At 33.3% G+C, this 22928-nt stretch overlaps 3 protein-coding genes across 3 annotated transcripts; 1 reads left to right on the forward strand and 2 right to left on the reverse strand.

Moving 5' to 3' along the window:
- Positions 1-21: 21 nt before the first annotated feature.
- LOC105331363 (SUMO-activating enzyme subunit 2) lies at positions 22-9708 on the reverse strand. Its single transcript, XM_011433506.4, has 18 exons — positions 9549-9708; positions 7932-8015; positions 7598-7668; positions 7404-7468; positions 7028-7128; positions 6560-6681; positions 6191-6258; positions 5819-5943; positions 5604-5703; positions 5077-5219; positions 4765-4858; positions 4267-4379; positions 3861-4016; positions 3268-3325; positions 3087-3125; positions 2611-2716; positions 771-889; positions 22-493 (listed from the first exon to the last, which is right to left on the reverse strand). Exons 1-18 carry the CDS (start codon positions 9687-9689, stop codon positions 351-353), a joined length of 1848 nt encoding a protein of 615 aa, XP_011431808.3. The 5' UTR covers positions 9690-9708; the 3' UTR covers positions 22-350.
- Positions 9709-10132: 424 nt separating this feature from the next.
- On the forward strand, positions 10133-13785 carry LOC105331364 (heat shock transcription factor, Y-linked). The gene is made up of 3 exons (XM_011433507.4): positions 10133-10658; positions 12747-12813; positions 13355-13785. Exons 1-3 carry the CDS (start codon positions 10239-10241, stop codon positions 13507-13509), a joined length of 642 nt encoding a protein of 213 aa, XP_011431809.3. The 5' UTR covers positions 10133-10238; the 3' UTR covers positions 13510-13785.
- Positions 13786-13834: 49 nt separating this feature from the next.
- Positions 13835-22823, reverse strand: LOC105331365 (HAUS augmin-like complex subunit 4). Its single transcript, XM_011433508.4, has 9 exons — positions 22663-22823; positions 21951-22087; positions 19649-19780; positions 19205-19342; positions 16178-16280; positions 15525-15661; positions 14761-14891; positions 14440-14508; positions 13835-14275 (listed from the first exon to the last, which is right to left on the reverse strand). The coding sequence occupies exons 1-9, from the start codon at positions 22703-22705 to the stop codon at positions 14092-14094; spliced, it is 1074 nt and encodes a 357-aa protein (XP_011431810.3). The 5' UTR covers positions 22706-22823; the 3' UTR covers positions 13835-14091.
- Positions 22824-22928: the final 105 nt, after the last annotated feature.

Raw genomic sequence — 22928 nt, forward strand, 5'->3', positions numbered from 1 at the left:
TTAAAAAAAAAAAACGCACTATTGACGTACATGCAACTTTATTCTTAATTTTTCCATCATTGTATTTCATTCAAACTCATTCCAAACAACAGTTATTATACATACTAACAATGTGTTTTACATACATGTACATGTATAGCACTAATAGACAAGGGCTATAACTCCCATAGGGAACATGATACGGTTGCAAGTATCAATGCAATAAACTATCAAACTTTTTTTTCTTTCAAATATATCTTTGAATCATTTGTCCTGTCTTCACCTTTTACTTGCATAATATCGTGATTTTTGGTTGACTCTTGCAAAGTTTATTTCAGAATTTGGTCTTCCTGCAGGCTGCCTACGCCTGTCTATAGAATCACAATATCATCATTGTGATCCCCGCTGGACTTTGGGCGTTTGGCGTTGATTTCATCAGGCTCTTGGTCAGCTTTGCGTTTTGTACCAGATTTAATAACTTCCACCTCATCCACAATCATTAGGTCATCTTCCTCTGCAAAATATATAACGTACATGTTATATAATAAAATTATAATTATAAATATATAACATGCATTTGATCTGCTAATACACCAAGATGATAAAACCAGAAGTGCAATAATTGGTATATTAATTGGTACATACATTAATTGATTTAAGGTAAGTTTGTAATGATTTGGACCTAATAATTCCAATCAAATTGACAATACAGGTAAAACAATGAAAATGTCAATCATTTCAATTTGATCACAGAAACTCCAATATTTGGCTGTATAAATTGAATGCCTTACCTTCTTGGTGACTTGTGGTACTGCCATTCTGATTGGTCGGTTGTTCCACCAATGGTTTGGCATGAAGTTCTGATAAATCTCCTACCACATCAAATTCTTTGTCTTCTTCCAGTTTATCCCTGGGTAACAAATACATGCAATGAAATTCTTGTTCAGACACAGAACATGCAAGTGATATAAGATAACTTAAAGCTGACATGAATTCATAAAAGCATTTGGTCGCCATATTAGTTTCGATCGCTCCTCGACTGCCACTGGGGTATATATACCGGTTGAGAAAGTTACGGTCGGTTGCTTTCCGATCGAGGCATTCACGTTGCACGGACTTCTAAATGCATGAACTACACATTGTGGTAAAATGTAGTAATAAAGAATAAAGAAAACAACAATCAATGAAATACAAATATATTTATTCTTTGAAAGGATGTCAAAGGTATCCGTATTATTTTGCACAGACAGTGCTGCCTTACTCCGCATGCACATCGAACACGTGTGTCGTTCATACAGAGTGCATAACGTCTGCATCTTCTTGAAAACCCCGGCGACACTACATCCAACACAGTAGATAAATGATAGTAAATCCAAGAAAGTAACAACGTTTCCATCCGTTCCTACAAAAACTCCCCGTTTATAAAATCCATGCGATAATTGACATTGCTCGATCTGCCACAGTGTGTGGTTTGCGCATGTGCGATGTTATAACATACACAGGGAAACGGTCTACAATTATCGAGGAATTTTTGAAGTATCTGCGCATGGATTTCAGTCTGTCTTGTTTCGTCGTTTATTGGAAATATCTTGCCAGTGAAGTTGTCATATTATTTTTGTTCAAAACGCGTTTTTACAAGTCTTTTCGTCCAAGGTAACGTGTTCGGGTGTATGAAATTCCTGAATGCGGTGAAGCAAGACGGGGGCTCTCGGCCTTATATAGGGGGTGTGTAGCGATGAGCAGAACAGTAGAAATCGACAACTAATATGGCGGTAGTTGGAGATAAAAGGGAAATAATGCGTATTTATGAATTCATGTCAGCTTTAAGGACCTGTGTTAGTGCTTGTACTACATTACCCAGTAGTTTGAAAGATTGGTACTGTATTCAATACAAAATACATCTTTATATAACATATATGTATTAAACAATGTTCCACATTTTACTTTTTCAAAGGAAATCAAAATCAAATTAAATAGTATTTAATGGCACAAGCTGAAGCAATTGTCAAGAAAAAAAGTCTGTTGGCTGAAACTAAGGAACTATATTTCATAAGGTTAAATATCTGCCAAATTTTTTTTTCTAAATAGTATTATATTAAAATCATATCTTCATCAAAGAGTAAACAAAAAATGTCTATCGAAATAATCTTGTTATTAGTCATCATTCTTCATCAGCTGTTTTTCTATGATGTTACTAAATTAGGCCTTTTCACGTAACTTTGCAAAACAATAAAAAGAATGGTCTTTTGCCTTTAGAAACATAGAACACATGTCTTTTAAAGTACCATTTTCACATGTTTTTGATATTAATCATACCTATCATTGTAAAAATGGTACTTGAACAAGCATGCAGTGGGTGTTTTCTAGTTGAAAAACAAATGGTAAACACTCGCACTTTTTGCTCTAAACATTTATTTTTGAAAATAAGATGAATTTAAGGATGTCATATCAACACTATGATGTCATCAGGATAATAACATTTTAACATACTTATGTTTAACCTGATTTTAACTATCTTAAACCTTATATCTAAAATTCTCTTGACAACTTTATTTCTGGGGGCTAAAAAATGCAATATACTGTATATAGTCCTTCAGGTAAAGAGCATCTTAAGCCACCTTCTATACTTACTTATGTGCTATTATTATTTTCAATTCATAACTTTGTAAAAAGTCGTCACATTTAAGGATGCTGCCATTTCCAACATGAAATTCACTCAAAAACTTGTCATTGTTTTCTGAAAAATAAAGGAAAAATGTGCAGATACTGTGGTTTCATCAATATTCGTTGAATGCCAATTTTCATGGATTTCGTTGTTAAGTTGATCCACGAAATTTAATGTTCATTGAAGTGCAATTTCTATTTACATTTTGTATTGATAGGGTAATTGACCACGGATTTACATATCCTTGAAACTGTGATTTTCACTTTATCCATGAAAATTGAAACCCTCGAAAATTAATGAAACTACAGTATAAAAAGATTTCAATATTCATGGCATTTCTTTTAACATTTCCCTCAATGTTCACTTTAAAGAGAAAAGTCCTTCTGATAATACATGTACTTCAATCTTGCATTTCTATACCAAAGTTGTTTTCTTTACATACCTTCCATCTCCCCCTCTTCACTTGATATCAAAATAGTTCCTGCAAAACAAAGAAACATCATTCTGTGATTACTGCTAGTTTTCATTAGTTTTTCGTCATTCCTTTACACCACTGTTGGTCTACTTCTTTGATCAACACACATTAATTTCATAAAAATGTAATTTTGCAAACAAACTTGTACCTTTTCCATCATCTATTTCAACATCGGGTGCTACCATTCCTAGTGCACTTTTTAAGATCTATTTTTAAAAAAAACCACCATAAATAAGGTAATGAATCATGAGTGAATACATGCATACTTCTGAATAAACCTTATCAAAAGGCATTTTATTAATCGCAAAATTCAACTGATCTGTGGCTTTGTATCAAATACCCAGGTTAGAAGAAAAGCACCATTTTCCTATTATGTACATCAATAAAGAGTAAATTTTTTCATCATAATTTACAGGATAACTCCTATAAATCATCTTGATTATTGCCAGATACAAGTATAGGATACCATGCATGTGGGTGTACCTTATACCAGCCTTTATTAATGGCAAAAACTTTATTTAAAAGTGATTAATTCATTAGTTCCAGGTGACTATAATTTTAAATACCAAGCTCATGTTACCGGTGATAAACTTAATTTACATGTATATATGTTAAAAAGCTCAAAATATTTGCAATTGTGGCATTCTCTAAATTTTGTAAAAGTGAAAAGTTTGTTCACAATTCATTAAACATAGCTTACACTACAGTAAACTTTCAGCTATTTTGTAATTGCTGAATTACCTTATCTTCCAAAGTCTTTATGGTCATTTTTTCAGTATTTAGAACCACTGTCACCTCTGGTTTTGAGGAGCACACGTAACATTTAGGACTGGGCTTGTCCAGGGCGCACGGAACCAACAGTTTCTTCCTGGGATTGGGTTGTCTGTTTAGGTAGATCTATTTTCAAAGAAATGCAAGGGAGCTAAAAAAAACTGGCAAATTTTTAGAGGTTTCTGAATTAAATAAATTTCATGACAATCATGGTTGTCATTTGCCCTTCATTATTGGTATTTCATATTTAAGTTGAAAAATAATCCCATACATGAACATTTATCCATAGAATAAGGATACCACTCAACATATCCATGAAACTTGACCTCTCCATCTTTTAAAGAATTGAATTATGATTTATAGTACATGTATGTACCTGTTTGCATTCTTCTATCCTTCCATTAAGCACCTTTAATCCCTCCATTACTATCACGGCCGCAATGATGGCGTTAGTTGTAGCTATTGCAGGAATAATGTTCCCAGCCATGGCTGAAAAAAACATGTCAAATGATATATAGGTCTCTTAATGATGGAAAAGCAATGAAATTGAAGAACCCATATTTTCATATGTACTGATATGTTTGTGAATAATGCCATTTTTAATCTTAAGTTTACTGGTAACTTATCTTCTGTAAAGTCCTTATTTTACGCTATGTACACTTAATTTCGCGATTCTATCATTTAGTATCAAATCGTGAGACTATAAAATCGCAATCACTTATTTTCTGTTATCATTTCTTTTAGTTCAAAAGTGTCTGAAAAATAAAAGCGAGGTTTAAAAATCCTGAGGGTTGCTTCTCACGATACTACACAGAAATTATTTCTTTGCATTTAATTAGGAATCTGCAGTATATAGGATTACCCAAATACTCACATTTAATATCAAATTTTGTTTTCTGGTTTATACCAAATATGTGAGATCGAATGTTGGATGTGGATGCCACAAAGTCCATTGCAAGTTCATCATCCTGGAAAAAGAATTCACCAAAATTCACATTCAAATTAATACTTTACACACTATTAAATGAATAGTTCTGCATTTAATGGCTTGTATATGCACAGTGTCTAAATATGTCCCACACAAGGATCATATATGGACATGTCTTACTTTGCCCCAAACAAGCATCATTTATGGACAGTGTCTTACTTTGTCCAAAACAAGCATCATTTATGGACAGAGTCTTACTTTGTCCCACACAAGCATGCCGTTTTCTCCCTGATTGGAGAACTCCTTCTTGAGCCCGGCAAGGCAGTCACTGAACACCTGGGCACACTCCTTCATGGACCAGACTCGCTGATCCCGCATCACAGTGGACGGCTCAGAACACTCTGTTAAAAGACACACATTTCTATAAGCAAAACTTCTTGCTGAATCATATTTAAATTCTTTTATATTATACCAGTATATATGTACAATGTTAGAGCAAGTTCCTGTTTATGGCATTAATGGATAAGCTACATTGCAATAAAAAATATGTCAAAATCCCTTCAATTTGAATGACATTACATTGACATACATGTATATTGGTACACATAGAATTTTTTACACAATCTTTTATGATAAATAATGTTAGTTTTAGTGTCCATAGCACAATATTTTTTTTATATTCAACAGAAACAAATAAAGTTTCAAAGAAATATTATAGTACATTCAAAATTATTGTGGCATTGGTGAAAGTGTAAACAGATTGAAAGACAGGTGTAAACAGATACCTGTGTGAGGTAGATTATCGAAATCCAAAGGATTAGGTGGTCGTCTTTTCTTCCAAAGGGTTTCCATTGATAACAGGTATTTGATATCATCCCTAAATAACTGCACACACAAGAGACAACAAATAAGAAAACACAATGCAAGTGTGAAACTTCTCATGCCATGAGATCAATAATGTTTTTAAACAACTAACCTTCACTTACGTAGGTTAACATACCTTGTTGAATATTTTTTTTGCATCATATCCCGTTTCCATTGCCCATGTCCGTGTTGACTTCCTCTCTATACCGCCAGCAACATTAGACTGTTCCTTCTGCTCCAGGGCAGTCTGACCTGCTTCCGCTGTGGGTTTAAACACAGAGGTTGTATCATTCATATACCCATAGTCCCATACCAACACATATAATAGATAAAGACAAAAAATTGAACATGTATTTAATTTACATTCAATTTCAGATTGTAATGTCATATATATTCAAATCACACAACAAGAGTTTTTCCCATGAAAATAATATTTTCTCTGTCTTTCAACTCCAGAATAAATGAGAAATAAATCCATAAAGACAGCCTCTTTGTTAGAGGTCAGTACCTGTTAACTCCGGATCTTCTGTGTCTGGAGAAACATCCTGATCTGGATCCTCTTCTCCAAACAGCTGACTACAAGAAAGATCAAAATATTAATGATAATATCTTCAATACGATATCTTCAAACCAAAAGCTGACCTTAGGATTAGGCATTAAGTGAATACTCCAATGACAGTGATTTTTTAGTTCACAATTTCACACCCAAAATTGCCATAGAAGGAAAGTGATACTTAATTCAATACATGCAAATAGATTTTTGGAAAAAATCCTCTACACAATGAACAAGAAAGTGCATCAACATCAATATGTGGCTGGTTGGGAATTCCTAGCACAATTTCTTTTTGCATCTAAAGTATCAATAAAACACACTTACTTGAATAAATGTTTTGCCCACACTACACAGTGAATGGGTTCTGATGGTGTGTTCCTAATGGTGCATCCGGGGAATGATTTCTGTGGAGGCTTAGGTTGACACTCGTAACACTCTGTTAAACCCTACAGGATACACATCAATTGTGGAAGATTACTCAACATTCAGGAGAAGTTCAGTAATCAATACAACAGCTAAATTCAAAAGCTATTTTCATATTTTCCCCCATCATACTCTGTACATCTTTAAAATTAATTATATTCAATACACCAATAATATAGAATATCTTTCAATGATCTTGACCATGCATTTATTTTCAAATTGACTGTGACCTTGAGTCTTGTTAAGATATTCAAAGTGTTAAATGGAAATATTAAGGGAGGATGAATTTTGGAAAATAACTTATCACCATATTACTTACATTGTACCTATTCTTTGTTGTGAATGACCTTTCAATTACTACAACTTTACCTTTTTTATGACCGTGACCTGCCCCAGATACCCCGCTGTGCCGCTCTCTATCAAAGGAATGTCTGCTGCCAAACACATTCTGTTTACGTGATTCCGGGCGGCTGACAAAAACAATATGGAACATCAAATTATTTTTAACATGTTCAATGTTGCAGATATAAATACTTAACAAATAATCACACTGGAAATCATGTGGAAAATTTTTTTCATGAACTTTAAACAAATAAGCATTTTGTTTAGATTTTTTATTTAGATTGCCATAGAATTGTCTTCAACTTACAAAGACAGACAATAAAATGTTAAGTTTGATAATATACGGATTGCAAATACATTACTGGGTAACTATGTTTAGATACATTTGATAAAGATCCCTCACCTCTATTATCGAGGGCATTCATAACCATCGTAAACTTTTTAAAGAAATCAACACCATAATCTGGACTGAAATGGTAAACAAAAATATTTCAAATGCAATATTAGACCATGAACTTATAGTTATTCTATCACAAATATATAACAGTTCATACAATAAGTAACAATCTCACACACTGGTACAGCTAAATACAATACCTCATAATGCTGTCATGATAGGCTGTAATCTTTGCATTGGGGTTAAAGTTTAAAGCACTTTCTTTGGCAACCTAATAAATAACAGAAAAAATAAAGTTTACTGTAAATGGCCTAAAATCAAGAAGTGGAATGGAAATCAATATGCTTTTTGTAAATACAGAAACCAATGCCGGCCCTATAGGTTAATTCCTTTGTTTTATACAAGTGATCCGTTTTAAAACTACATATAGTAGGAGGAACGAATTTCACTTTGCAGTGCTCATTTATTAATCTTATACAACCAATTATTTTTTCTTAATAAATGGGTTTTGGTGCATTTTCCACTGGCTCTCACCTGTGCTTTGGATTTTCCAACATGCTCCTTTCTAAACAAGAATTGTCTGTTCAAATTGCTCACATCAATTGTGTCCAAATCAATCTAAAAAAATAAATTACATATACATGTATCAACATATAGGAACCAAATAATTGATGAAAAATTCAGTTATCCTACAATGTTACAAACCTTTACAAACTTTTTAATAAATAATTCAATGATGTAAATGCATACATCAAATATGAAATGCTCTCTTCAATTTTGGCATGAGTTGAAAAAAAATTGTGCTTCTAATGTACATCTGTAAACATCAATTTACATTGCCTATAATTGTTTTTCACTATCCTGTAAGAAAAAAATCAAATAAAGAAAGTTCAAGAAAGAGGCCACGTCCTATATTAGATAAGTTAAACACATTGCGACTTGGATGAATTTGATTTTAACTTTTATTCTAAATGTTTGTGTAAATGCACAAAAATGGAGGCAATGGATTTAGAAAAAGAAGATTTATTTATGAAAAACACATGAAGGAGTAGATACCTGATCATACCTATGGATAATATTTAAAATAACCAAATACCGGTAGATAATTGGATATCTGCAAAACGATCAAAATGGAAACAGAGATGGATCCCCAAAATATTTTTGTGCCCACACATAGAGTTCGAATTTCCAATTTTTGTAATGATGCCAGTTCTGATGTTTTCCTGGATTTTCACCAAATCTGATATAAGAAAACATCAGAAATCAAAAGCTTGGACTTCCCCACTTACATTGCCAATGAGCAAATTTGATCACAAACTATGGTCATTGTAGTGCCTCTCAATTTTAAAGAATTGAAATTGATGTAAAGGAAAAAATCCAATATTTCAGCATTGGCACTTCATCCATTTTACCCAGAGAAATTAATATGAACAAAACAAAAATTTCTTATGCAGATTAGAAATTTTAACATCTTTTCTCCATTAGGTTATATTCAGAACACCTCACACAATTTTTTAACATTATCATCCAGATACAGTTGAACTTCGATATCTTGAATACAATTGATATTTCGAAGTGATTTGTCCATCCCAACCACTTATATTTCAAGTATTTTACCCTCTATTATCTCAGATAATTGGATATTTTGAAGTTTTAAACAGTCCTACCTATTTCAAGATAACAAAGTTTGACTGTACTTTTCATTTGTTTGCAATGCAAAATCCCCAAAGAATTCTATTTTGGGGTGTGTATTGAAACCTGAAGCAGTACAGGGTTTATATAAATACAGAAAATCTGGACTTCTTTTATTCTACAAGTTCTAGTGGATAAATATAGTTTGGGCACAAACTTATTCACAATCATTGAGACATTGAATGAAAAGTAGTCGATGCAGAAACTTGGGAGAGAGTAAAATTAATGATCGAACTCGCCCATTGTGTCATAATCATGACGTCATAGCTGTTCTAAAAATTACGTTACTGCATTTTTGAACTATAACTTTTGATTCTATGTTTGATTATTCGGGCAAACTGTGAACGCCAGAATCGCCATATGCCCATCCATTAAAGTACATAAAGCGAAAACAATGAAATAATGCTGAAGTTCCGTCTTCTCTGTTCAATAGAAAATACTTTCACAAATAAAACTTACAACGACTATATCATGGAAACCTGTAAGAACCAAGTTCTTGAGTAATTCACAACCAATGCCACCCGCTCCAACAACGAGTAATTTGCAAGATAAAACATTTTTACTCGTTGGTTCGCCAAGCACTCCCAAACTTGCCGCCATTGTTCTTTAAATAATGAACATCGAGCCCGATAGTTAATCTGTAAAATTATTAGTTTATCAACAATAGAAGATTTGCGCAAAATTACATAACCCAGTCCCTCAGAGAATTAACGTACAAACAGTTTATAATGATTTATAAAAAAAAATTGCTATTGCGTAATAAAATCAAACGTTTTAAAATATATAAAATTGAAAAATCAAAGACCTCTAACGTTACTGCAAAACAGACTGAAAAAAAATAGGGGAAAAATAATTGATTGCGTTAAAGATTTTCACTAAAATTCTTTATTTCATTTAAAAATTTCGATATTTTTCTTCTCTTTAATGCTTGCAGAGCATTTGTAATAAATGTTAACATTTTTGTGGAGACACTCAAAAAAGCGTGTCGGAAAAGGCTTACAGTAGAGAACGTAAAGAAAGTGCGTCACGTCATTAAATGACGTCACAGAAACGTTATATCTGCTGAAGCTGTTCGAATACTACAACAGAAACCGTGCACTTGCTCTTTATATAATTTTAGAGGGAAACACCCACGAACATTTTGGCATCATGGACGAAGAACCTATTCTTCCAAATTCTGATGGACAAATTTTACGCTTCCCGGTGAAACTTCGAAAAATTATTGATACTTGTCAAACAGATGCTATTGGATGGAACCAAGAAGGGACCGTTGTTCGAATAAACAAGACCGTGTTCGAAACAGAGTATTTATCGAAAGCCCACAGACCTTTCCAAACAACGAGTTTCAGCAGTTTCATTCGTCAACTCAACTTTTATGGATTTCAGAAAGTCAACCAAAGAGCTTCCCTCAAAGTGAGTGATGATTCCGACCCAGTCTTCTTTGATTATCGCCATCCACATTTTAAGAGAAATAGTGCAGACTTGTTACTGGTTCAAAGGAAGAATAAATCAAGGAGACCACAGAATTTTGAGGATGCTTTTGCCAGGATCATTGAGCCGTCTTCAAAGGTCTCTCTCTCTCTCTCTCTCTCTCATTTTATAAAATATTTTAACAAATATTCATAATTTATTTAGAGTTTAACACTTCATTTATAATTTATCTAGAGTATAGCAAATCATTTATAATTTATTTAGAATTTAACAATTCATTTATAATTTATTTAGAGTTTAACAATTCATTGCTTTATTTTTGAATTATTTGAATCATCCGATGGAATCTGACTATACATGATCAAAGCCCGGATTGACAACCCTCTGCCAGCGAAATAAAGTCGGTTCTACGATTTTTAGAAGTTGTGTTCAGTCAGTCCTTGTTCTATAATAATTGTTAAACGTATATCTTTTGATAAGTTTTGATAAACTTCTTAATAAGTTGTAAATGGGTCACGAGTTCGAAATTCCCTTTGGATTCTACAATTCTTACATTTTTAAAAACTATTCAATTATGAAATACTGTATTTTGAATTATTTTAACACATTGATCAGATTATGAAGCATTGTATACAGATTAATAGCGAGCGCAGCTCGCCGGCGCGCAGCGCCGGCGCGAAGCGAGCTCTACCGGCAAGGCGTGTGTGAATAGAAAATTCGGACTAGTTGCACATTCATTCAACGGATTTTTTTGGCGTCAGTAAATCGGACCAGTAATGCATCGTTTTAATCGTCCCAGTAGTTCCCTGTAATCATGGCAATTTTTATCACTTCACACTCTCACGAGAATCAGCAAGACAAATTTAGACAGTAAAAACAATAACGATGTAAGCGACATACAGTCAATGTTACCTCTAAAGTTCACCTCAGTACACTTTCAATCAAAAATAATCGTGTGACGTCACAAACGTTTACACATTGATCCGATATATTTTTTCGGAGTCAGTAAATTTTGACCCACAATTCATAATACCAATGGTTTCCAACCTCACGTTCCAACCTCACGTTCTCCCGAGAATCAAAGTAAAACCCTTGAAAAGCTTATAAGATGTGTAATTTTAAGAACATCATGCTTTTTAAGTAAATAAAACAGTATACTTCGCATACTTTTATTTCTCAGGGGAGTTTTAAAGAGTAAGACGACACTTAACCAACGTCAGCTTTGACGTCACAATAAGCACTGATAAGGGGAAATTACTCTAATTGAAGTTATTGTAAATCTGCTGAAATGACCAAAATCCTCTTAAAATCTTGCAAAGGCTAAGATAAAGAACAGCTGACGAATAAGGACATTTCTTCAGATACAGGAAACAGTTGTAAATTGCACTAATTTGGATGAATGCTCACAAATATTTTATTCACTATAATTACGGTAATTTCCTGAAACGTAACGTTATACGTAGCAGCGCCTTTTTTTAAAGGGGGTGGGTGGGTGGATGGCAGCCTCATCCAAAAAATCTTTGCAAGCAAAAAGAAATATAAATCATGAAAATTCTAATCCTTCAGCTCTTTATCAGTTCAATGGTTTCTTTATTTTCACTTCCATTTATTACATGCAGGTGTGTGTGGGGGGGGGGGGGGGGGCAACACCATGTTCTTTTAACATGATAAGCAAATATTTTTAAGCGTAAATTAAAAATAAAATTAAACATTAATTATTTTTTTTTAAGTGGAGGGGCAAATCCATGGTAAGTCGATTTTCTATGTATAAATTGACAAAAATGAAAAAAAATTTAGCATGGGGGGAGCTCTATGATGAGTCAAGTTTTATATGTAAGTTTAAGAAAAAATGTCTACTGCAAAAAAAAAGGGGGAAATCAATCAATCAATCATAATCACAATCACTTTAAAAGAGGAGATGCAGTGCAATGAATATTTATATATTAAAATCTTTATTATTTAACAACATTGTATCTGAGATTAAACTATTGTTCTACATATAAATAAATAAATTATAACAAATCTTATAAACTATGAATAATGAAAAATTACTGAAAAATAGGTATGTTTTATTTTTTGGCATTCAAATTTCACGTTGTTAATTTTATTTTATTAATTTATTATAATTCATTGTTTGATCACATGCTGTGCTCGCCCTAACGGTCGCACCGTAAAACATATTATCTCAAAAATAAACACAAAACAATACAAATCTAATACTTTCAGAGTCTGGGGACGTGGTTGCCGTTTAGGAAATCTCTATCAGATGACATCAAAAAATTGCCCATAGAAGGTAAATTATGATACTATAAATGATTTGTGTGTCGTTATATAACACAGGCACTTGATGCTTAAAATATTTCTTAAAGCATGATTAAAAAAAATGAAATCATTTAAACGTCAAGTGTCTGTGGTCAATGTGTGCAGTGAAGTAACATGTACGATAAAACTACATATATTTATTATAAGATACATCTTTTAAAGAAGAAATTAGGTTTTTCTCTTATAATTGAGTTGTCTAACTAAATTATTCCAGAGACGTATATACGTCCCTGATTATTCAATTCAATGCACATAACGAGAGAGAGAGAGAGAGAGAGCTAGAGAGAGAGAGAGAGAGCTACTTAATTAATTCTCAATTCTTACCTATTCATCTAAAAACAGAACCGTAAACGCTAGTAAAATGTATCTATTTTCGCCCCCAGATGAAAGTACCCCTTTCCCCAACTTTTTAAAAAAAATTTATTTTCAAAATTTTGGCGACATACAAACATAAACCTCAATTTTCACGTACAAAGATTTTAAAGTTTTTTATGCATTTATTTATTTGACAGGGGCCCTACAGAACACGCCCCAGATCCAGCTGTACATGGTGGGCAGTGACGGTGTGCTCGTCCCCGTAGAAACTGCCGTGGTACTGAGTACCAGTCACAACCCAACGCAAGATGCCCTGGCCAAGAGCTTCCCGCCAGTCCTGCACTCAACGTGATTCCTTCTGCGTCAACCACACCCATGTAAACATTTCTGTCATTACAGAATAGTCCACGCTGACAACGTGCAATACACATACTGTGCATACCAAGTTCAAGCATGTTTGATTTGTCATGAAAGCAGCAAGCAGCAGATTTTGAATCCAACCTTGGTATTGACAGTTAATTACTGTGAGCAAAGCAAAAATGTGATACACATTTGAACTGAAACTTCTCTTTAGAGAAGAAAAAGATTTGAGATTTGTTTATTGGGAAATGAGATAAAAATAAAATATTGATATCAACAATGAATGTTTAGTTCATTTCTTCATAATTTTATTATATCCATGAAGACATGTATTTTCAGTTCCAACAAATTATTGCTGTTGTAAGTTCAGTAACAATTTCTTAAAATTGAAAAATAAAAACATCATTATTTAATCTGTATGACTACAATGAATAAATATTTATGTAGAATCTGCATGCTACACTTGCATTAAATATTTGGATGAATTGGATCACCACATAGTAACAGCTAAACCAATAGCTGCTAACAGAGTGACATGCAGACCACTAGTTGACACACAGTAACAGCTGACCCACTAGCTGGCACTTTTCTGCAGCTCGGACAACGCCCACTCTTTGTTGTCCATTTCCTCCTTCAGGGTTTGATACTCCATCACAAGATCATCAAACTCACTTCCCAAGGACTCGTAAGTCTGGAGTGTTTTTGTTACATACGTCTTGCTTTTCTCCGCTTCCACTTTAGCACCGTGTAATGTATCCCTGAGCAAGACAGAAAAAAGTGAATTACTTGTCATGTTATGCAATCTTATAAAATTCTGAAATTCTAAAGCCATGTTCTCTAAGTTTCTAAAATACATGTGATATACAATTACATATCATTAGCAGGTTAGAATTGATAGTAATAATTAGAAGAACATTTTTACTTGATTTGTTGTAGCGCCTTTGTTGTTTCATGAGTGTAGGTATCAGACAGAATCTGTAGCTCAATCAACCTAAAAACAGAGAAGTACTGGTATCTTAAATTTAGACTTATCATTGTGCAAAATTGATAAAACAGTGCATACAACCAGCAGATAAATGTATTACATGATCATTCATTCTAACTTCCAAGTAGATCCATGTATTTCAGGGATTTTTTAAAGAATTACTGTAAATTTATAGTTCTATTCATATTGGGCTATTCTATGAATTCAATATTATGAATTGTTTTTTTCAAAGTTGGATGATTTCCTAGTACAACGTACTTGATTTTGAGACATAATCCGTCACACTTTCCGACCAGCCACTCGGCGGACACTGTGTCATGCTCTGTCTGGTTCTGGAGTCGGTACTTGGTGATCAACTCCTCCAGGAGATGTAGGGAGTCCAGCAGAGTCTACATGTACCAATAAATAGATTCTATCAACCAACAGGGGGTGAAATCAAATGTTCATAACCCCCCCCCCCCATTACAATACATTTTATGTATAAAACTGTGTAATAGTAGGGTTCAGAGTAAAATAACCTGTCAAATAAAACAATATTTTCTTAAGTTGTCTTTGACTGTATCTGAAAGACTACCAGTACTTAAAATATTTTACAACTTTTTGGGGAACCTAAAATCATGATTCTACAGCTTAAATACATGTAATTGAACTGTATATGTAGTAAAGGTAAAAAGGTACAGGTAGGGCTTTATAGTCTTGCTTGAAAAGTAAATTGCCTCGCACAAATTTTATATAATACATGTATTACCCCCTGACGAGACCCGTACAATCGATAGCATCCTCAACTGCCTAAGGAGCACACAAGCAAAGCTGCCAAGTTACCGCACTTATGCTTATTCATTCACTCAGCCAGCTACCCATTTTAACTTCTGGGTGGAGAGAGTAAACTGACTTTCCCAAAGTTACAATGTTACCACAATAGCGGCAGACCAGACTCGAACCGGGGGCTACCGTGTCCAAATCAGTCAACACTGTAAAATAGACCAACACCCCTAATAAAGCACTCTTAAGATGACACCTACTTGGTAATAGGTCTGGAACTGTTTCTCTTTAGCCATGCGGAGCCTCTCCAGCTGCTGTGTGTCTTCTTCCAGCTTCCTCTTCTGTGCTTCCATTAAGGCAGGTAACTGGGACGACTTCGCTAATGTGGGACTACTATCTAAAGTACAAACAGTCATATTATACTGATTATAAAAATCTTTATCAAACCATTATTGTTTAAGAATATTGATAATTCAAAATAGGTGATTATAAATTTTTTTATCATAATGTCATTATTGATAAAGAATATTGTATACAGGGTTATTTTCGTCCTTCTACACTTGGAAAGAGTTTCACCCGTTCTGAATTCACCCAGATACTGTTGTGTTTTAAGACAGATAATTTGAGACATCAGAATTCATCCAGTCTTAAATTCGCTTCAATTCAGTCATAAATTCGCCTGCTAAAAACAAATGCGAAAAGGGGAGGAAATAAAATGGGGGCAAATATTTTCCTGTATACAGTATTCAGAATTCAAAATAGGTGTTTTCATATCTGTGTATGTAAAAGATTAAGCACAAGAACATTTCAAATAGAATCCTGTTATCAGATTGATAACAAATGATTCTAGTAGTTGGCAAACAACACAGACACAAAATTTAGAGGATTTCTTTCTTGATAGCGCATTTGTTACCCAGAGCATTGTCCACATCTTGGAAGTTCTGTAGATTTTCACACTTATCTGCCAGACGCTCCTCTATCTGTGGAATCAGTTTCTGCTGGAGGTAGGCTAGGTTCTGAAGTGTAAAACCATCAGTACAATGTACATACATATTCAAAAACATGAAGAAACTATTATAGTAATAACTTAATATTTTAAAATAGTACATTCCATTCAAGTCCAATATACCATTAGATAGGAAGTATACAACGGAAATAAATTCCTCAGACTTTATATGTGAAGCTAAGAAACTAAGTATACACCCTATTATTCTTTTACCCACTGAGGTGTAAAAATATATATATTTACATTCAGTGTGTATTTCCCCTTATGTTTGCATTGGAAATCTGTGACATTCAATTTCCTGTGAATACACTTAGAGTATTCATGCGCCATGAGCACTAATTTAGAAGTCATCACGCGTTTTGAGTATATTTATTTTTGTAAGACTAAATGAATGTTCAAACTTACAGAACTAATTTGATATGTATTTATGAAAAATAATCATAAAATCATTTGTATTTGTTAATAAAATTTTTTTTTACAAAGTTTCTAGCACTATATTTTTAGTCATGGAAGTGAACAAAATATCATATTACCGGTAATATATATAGCTGGTCGATGTATATTTCATATCCCTGACTAAGAGCGTATATAAAGGCTGTAAAGCGATGATACACAAATACTTCATACACAATAACATCAATATGAATATCAATGTAAGCATAAAAATGCTTATTTTTGATGAGGTCGGTCCTACAAGAGGCCCATGGGCCACATCGCTCACCTGAGGAACAATAGGTATGATAAAATCAGCGTAATGGAGTCATAATACAAACTATCTGGACAATGTACAATAATACATGTAGATCCTGTATAAATAAAATCCATTTTTCCCCTAGATATTCTTATGTTTATAATCATTAGTCCCCCTTTTCTAACAGGATGATTTTATAGTCATATCATATGTTGAGTATTGCAGTTCTAAAAAAGATCCTTAACATTAGTTTATATATGGGATATAAACCTACATCTAGGGTTGGATACCGGTACACGGTACCAATACCGTACCGAATACTTGCTTTAAAAATACCAGTAAAATACCGTTTCATTCAATACCGGTACTAATAACGGTATTTCTGTATCTTTGAAACCTTTTTATACAATTAAAGTAGATCCAGTGTTCTGTGACGTCACACTTTTTTGTAAAACTTTGAATTCTTTAAAAATTGTGCAAGACAGTTTTATTTATTTTATGTGAATATAATCACATGGATGTAATTAGAATTATTGGTAGGTTCAAGATATTTTCGCACTTAATTTTAAACTAAATTTCCAAATTTTTAAATATTTTATCTATGCAAAGGGGAAATAACTCTTTTTCTGAGTTTTCTCTTAGTTGTATGTCTAAATGCTATAGTTTTTCTTTTTCCAACGGTTAATTTTAAAATATTTTTGTAATTTTAGTTTTCTGATAAAGTTGACATTAAAATTAAACAAGAAAAACAAATTTCTGCCTACAAGATTTTACTTTTAACCAAAAAAAATTCATTTTTCTAATGCTAAAACATGCTTTAGTTTATGTTTATCTGGCATCTCAAAAAGTGTGATGACATGTATATTTTTTCTAACAATTGATGACATTTAAGTCTATTAAGTCGAAATCAGTTTGGTTTTTCAACTTTCCTCAGAGAATTTTACGAGTATGGAGCTACCTTAAAATGATTTTAAAAAACGATTACAGACTCGCTAAAATCAAATTCTTCGCGCATTAAAAGGATAGGCTAATTAACGAAATATGAGCTTTCCCGTTCTTAGTACGATCCTTGATTCGACTGCCAATACTATAATAAGTCAATACATAAATTTAAAAAAAACTAATATACATTTACAATGATAGTTTTTAATTTTATTCTGACAATAAATGTAAATTAAAAAGACAAAATAGCGCAAAAGTTTTTTTTTAAATTCCGTTCTATTTTCTGATGTTTCGTCAATTAGTGCGACCAAACAATGGCTGACAACCAGGTAAACGCGCTCGGCTGTTTAGTCTCATTTCAGTAGGAAATCAGATGGTGGTGTTTGCAACAATTGCCAGTTATTTTGCCTGGGAAAATGGGAAAACACAAGGAACTTTACTAAACATTTGAGAATCAGATTCACTTTATTTGTCTGTTATTATTTTATTAAAAGATTGGAGCATAAACATAGTTTGTAAACTCATATGTTATTGTAAATATATTATATACTATCTTTATAAATTATAACACTGAAAGATCAAAAACACCTTTATTGAAAAAAAATAATTATCATTCTCATTTATTGAGGTCTAGTACCGTATCGTTAAAAATACCGTATCATTTCAAAAATACCGGTATGGTATCATACCGTTTCATCCTTAACGGTATACAACCCTACCTACATCAAACTCTGAACCTTCTTGTGAGGCCAAAGAATTGTCCTGGGGCAAAAGTCTTAACAATTATAAAGTATCATCTGGCTGATATGTTTCTGAGAAGAAGATTTTTAAAGATTTACTCTATATATTCAGCTCAGGTGAGCTAATAACACACCAAGGCAGTGCAGACAAATTCATACCATGCTAACGTGCAGTATTTAATTTGTCTGCACCGCCTTGGTGTGTTTTAGGCCAACGACATCCAAAAATAAGCATTTTAAGCATAGATGTTTATCATAATGGATATATCTATTCACTGGGGGTTAATGTTTGTGGTTAGACAAAAATAACCTGATTTGTGGAAACATAATTTTGTTGGTAGCAAGTTCTACTTCGTAAATAAATACTTAAACAAATGCTTGTATATACTTTCGTGAAGATGTAAATTCATATGCAAGGGATACCCACAAAAATCATGAATATTGTACCCCACAAAAATGATGATCCACAGTAATTGCAATTATGATGCCCTCATGAACCTCGCAAAAAATTTTCACATGCAAATAAAAGTTGGTTCACAGTAAGTAATGATCAAGCCTTACCTTTCTGTGTGGGTTCTGGTTGTGAATACTCTCCTCGGTCAATCCCAGAAGGTTGACTTTACAGCTGGGGTCAGGACTACATCTTAAGTAGTCTCCTATTTCTGAGAAAGTCAGACACTCCTGTAGCATTGTGTGAAACTGAAAACAATAATCTACATTTTAAAATCACACAGTTACTTTAGATCCTGCTTGATAACATCGAGGAGAGTTTCTAAGAAATTTGTTACAATTTCTTTGATTTATTTTTAATAAGAATATTTATTAAATATATATTATGTATGTTATATTTAACCAAACTTTGCAGTTACAACCCATAAACACTAGAGATTTTTTTTTTTATAAGTTTAGCAAGTGTGAGAAAGATTTGATTTCTGGAATGTCAAATTGCAAATACGCCAATCCTGGCAATATTCCTGGAGAATTCTGTGATAATGTTATGTATACCTGTTTGTCATCAGGAGAGAGGGCCACATCCTGACTCCTCAGTTCCGAGTCGATCAGGAACTCCTCTATTTCTTTGTACAGAGTATGCTGTAGTAGCCAGCTGTGTTTTTCATGTCTCAATTCCTCCTCTGCCTACAATTCCAAACAATAGATACATTCAGATATGTTCCTTCTCCATAAAAATCATCAATACTGTAAAATACATACACATGTGTGATGGTCAGACCAGTTCCTTCGCCGGTGCCAGATAGTAGAGCACCAGACTAGAGATTCAGGGGGCCTGGGTTCAATTCCTGGTCCTTTTTATTTTTTTGTATGGAGACCAACTTTGACAGTCATTGTTACTATCTTTATTCTCAGTGACTCAAGAGTCAAGAGGGATTGTCAAAGATCAACAGAAATACACAATTCCCCCCCCCCACCCCCCCGAATTAAATTAGTTATGAATAATGGGATGAATAATGGGGTTTTCTATATTCTGTATTTCATAAAATTGTATCATAAATGAAGTGTATTCCATATGTGCCCCCTTAACTGACAGTTGACAGTTATGAAATATATTTGGTTGTAATATAATAAATTTATAGACTACAAACAATGATATCAGACAGATTATTCAGTGGACTGTTTGACTGGTATGTTATCCATGCAGTGGATATGGATTCAATTCTTGGTTCAGTCTGTCAATCTTTAAAGAAGACCGATTTTTCCTTTAAACCCATTCATTTCTGATACAAGATCAGTAATAAAACAACAACACATTACATGGACTAGCAACTTCAATGTATAAACTGATAAATATTCTAATATGTTTTACGGTGTGACCGTTGGGGCGAGCGCAGAAGGAGCCATACATCTGTCATCATTGTTAAATGTAACCCGTGGACTTATCTAAACCAAAAAACTTTGGCTTTGTCTCGAAAACTTTTACCACCGCAAGGAACCGGAAGATATCAAACTTTCATTCCTATGGTCCCTTCCTAGGCTTATACACTTAAACAATTAAACAGACTTATTAAAATAAAGCCGGTTTTTTAATTTTTTTTATCTTTTCTTTACCTTTTAATAATGATCATTAAAATCAATAAATTGTGTGTCTGTGTTATTTCTCATTTTGTTCCTTGTTGTTACCGGTGTTTTAATTATTTTCCTCTGTGACATCAATTTTGTTTTTAATCTTTTTAATTTTTGTACGCTATATAAGCGTTGTAGACATATGTGCCCTCCCCCTCTTTTTAGTGTGTGATATCCAATATTATTGAAAGGTTTGCCGCGATTGACCATGCACATATGCAACTATAACAAATACATGTAGATATTTTAACAGTTTAATTTTTTTCTTTTATTTATTCATTTCAAAATGACGTGGCTACACGTAGATCTAATAACGATTAGACTTTTCTTTTTTAATAATTTTTTGTCACCTACCTAACGTATACAATGATTGGATCAATATGACAATAAATTTAGCATGGAACTTGCATGTGTATTTACTGAGCAAAAAAAAAATCATCAAAACAAAACTAATCAGCCAAAGAGTCACTGTTAATAGCGAGCGAAGTATCAGTATTGGTGACTCCCTACTGAGTACTTCCTACACGTTACATTCAGTACAGATGCTTTATCCACCTCTAAATGTATCGCGGGAATATAAAACGCGAGATCACTGTGACGTCATACTTAACTTTTTGCGCTCGACAGTTTTCGTAAATTGTCGGACAAATTCGGGGAAGGAAATGACGTCATAGGTACAGTTTTTTACGTAAGCATATGTGTTGTTTACTTTAATGTTTTTAAAAGGATTATTTATTGTTAAATGCAAATGATGTATGCGATTTACAGGTAAGAATTTTCCTCAGAAACGCTTCCTGTTCCACCATGTTGCTATGCACCGCAAAGGATCACTGGGATAGTAGAACGTTTTCACGTGGCCTCATAAAATTTTCTTTGAACAATGTGCAGATTTCAACTCGAATTTCCTCCGTTCGTACACGTTGTCTATGGAGCTCGCTACGCGAGCGGCGCTTCGCGCCGCCTCGCTATTAAATATCAACATGAAGTTATGTTGGACTCATAAAACTGAAAATTATTCAAATTTTAAACATGTTTCCAGCTCTAATTGTCGTACTAAACTGGTTTTAACAAACTACTGGTTCTATTGAACCGCATGACTGAACATACCGGTAAAGGTATTCGAATTGAAAACTTCATATTTCCAGAATACATTCATTACAATTACCAAGTAGAAATTGATTTCTGTCTAATTTGTTCCTCACATGAAAGAAATCACATTTTCACTCACTTGCTCCAGCTCCTGCTTGACTTGAACACTTATTCCTTCTGGGGTAATCCTCTGGGAAAGTTCTGTCAGTAATTTGACCAATTCAGGGTACTGTTGAACTCGTGCCGCTGTAATGTCAATGGGGAGAGCGGAGTTCACTGAAATATAATATACAGGATAATTACTGATCTTCAACAACAGGATATATATATATATGCTTGTTTTCTGTAAAAACTCATTTCTATGAGTTTTCATAGACAGGAGGATTTTGAAAAGTACGTTTTCCTTTATTCATTAAACAGGTTGGGACCAATCTCAAAATGGGATATAATACCCCATTTGGGATATAATAGCCCAAATGTGATATAAATTTAAAGAAAAATACAAAAAATCCATTTTGAAATTTTTTACGTTTAGAATACGTTTTCCGCATTAGAATAGATGAAATGTGACAACTTTTGGTAAGCAACTTTTTCCGTAACTGTACTATTACGGAGATTGATCCCTCTATAAATCCAAAACTTCTTGGGATCAATCTTACAAACTATATACATACAGAAAAACATCCATTTTAACCAAAACTTTTTGCATTTGATACACATTAATGCGGATTTATATAAAAAAAACAACTTCAAAATCAACCTGTTAAAAAGCAGTTAGAATTTACTCTGTTATTTAAAATGTTCATTTAGCTTCACCAGTAACTTTTACTTTGTAAAACAATAAAAATTACATCTGTCGGCAGTTTTCACGGGAATTCCACTTTGAGCTGACATAACTACGACATTATAATGACTCAATACTCAGTCATATACATCTGATACCAAAAACTTTGGTCTTCGTCTCCTTGATAATTTTTTTTTTTGTTTCCCGCGCTTTTTTCTTCGAACAGCTTGTACTACAAATTTCAAGCTTATACAGATTTTAAAAGTTCCAATATCTGAATTGGATTTAAAACTCTCGTAACACAAATGGTGTCAGCTTTGAAAACTGTTTGAA

The sequence above is a fragment of the Magallana gigas genome, chromosome 3, assembly GCF_963853765.1.
Source record: "Magallana gigas chromosome 3, xbMagGiga1.1, whole genome shotgun sequence".
Taxonomy (NCBI): Eukaryota; Metazoa; Mollusca; class Bivalvia; order Ostreida; family Ostreidae; genus Magallana; species Magallana gigas.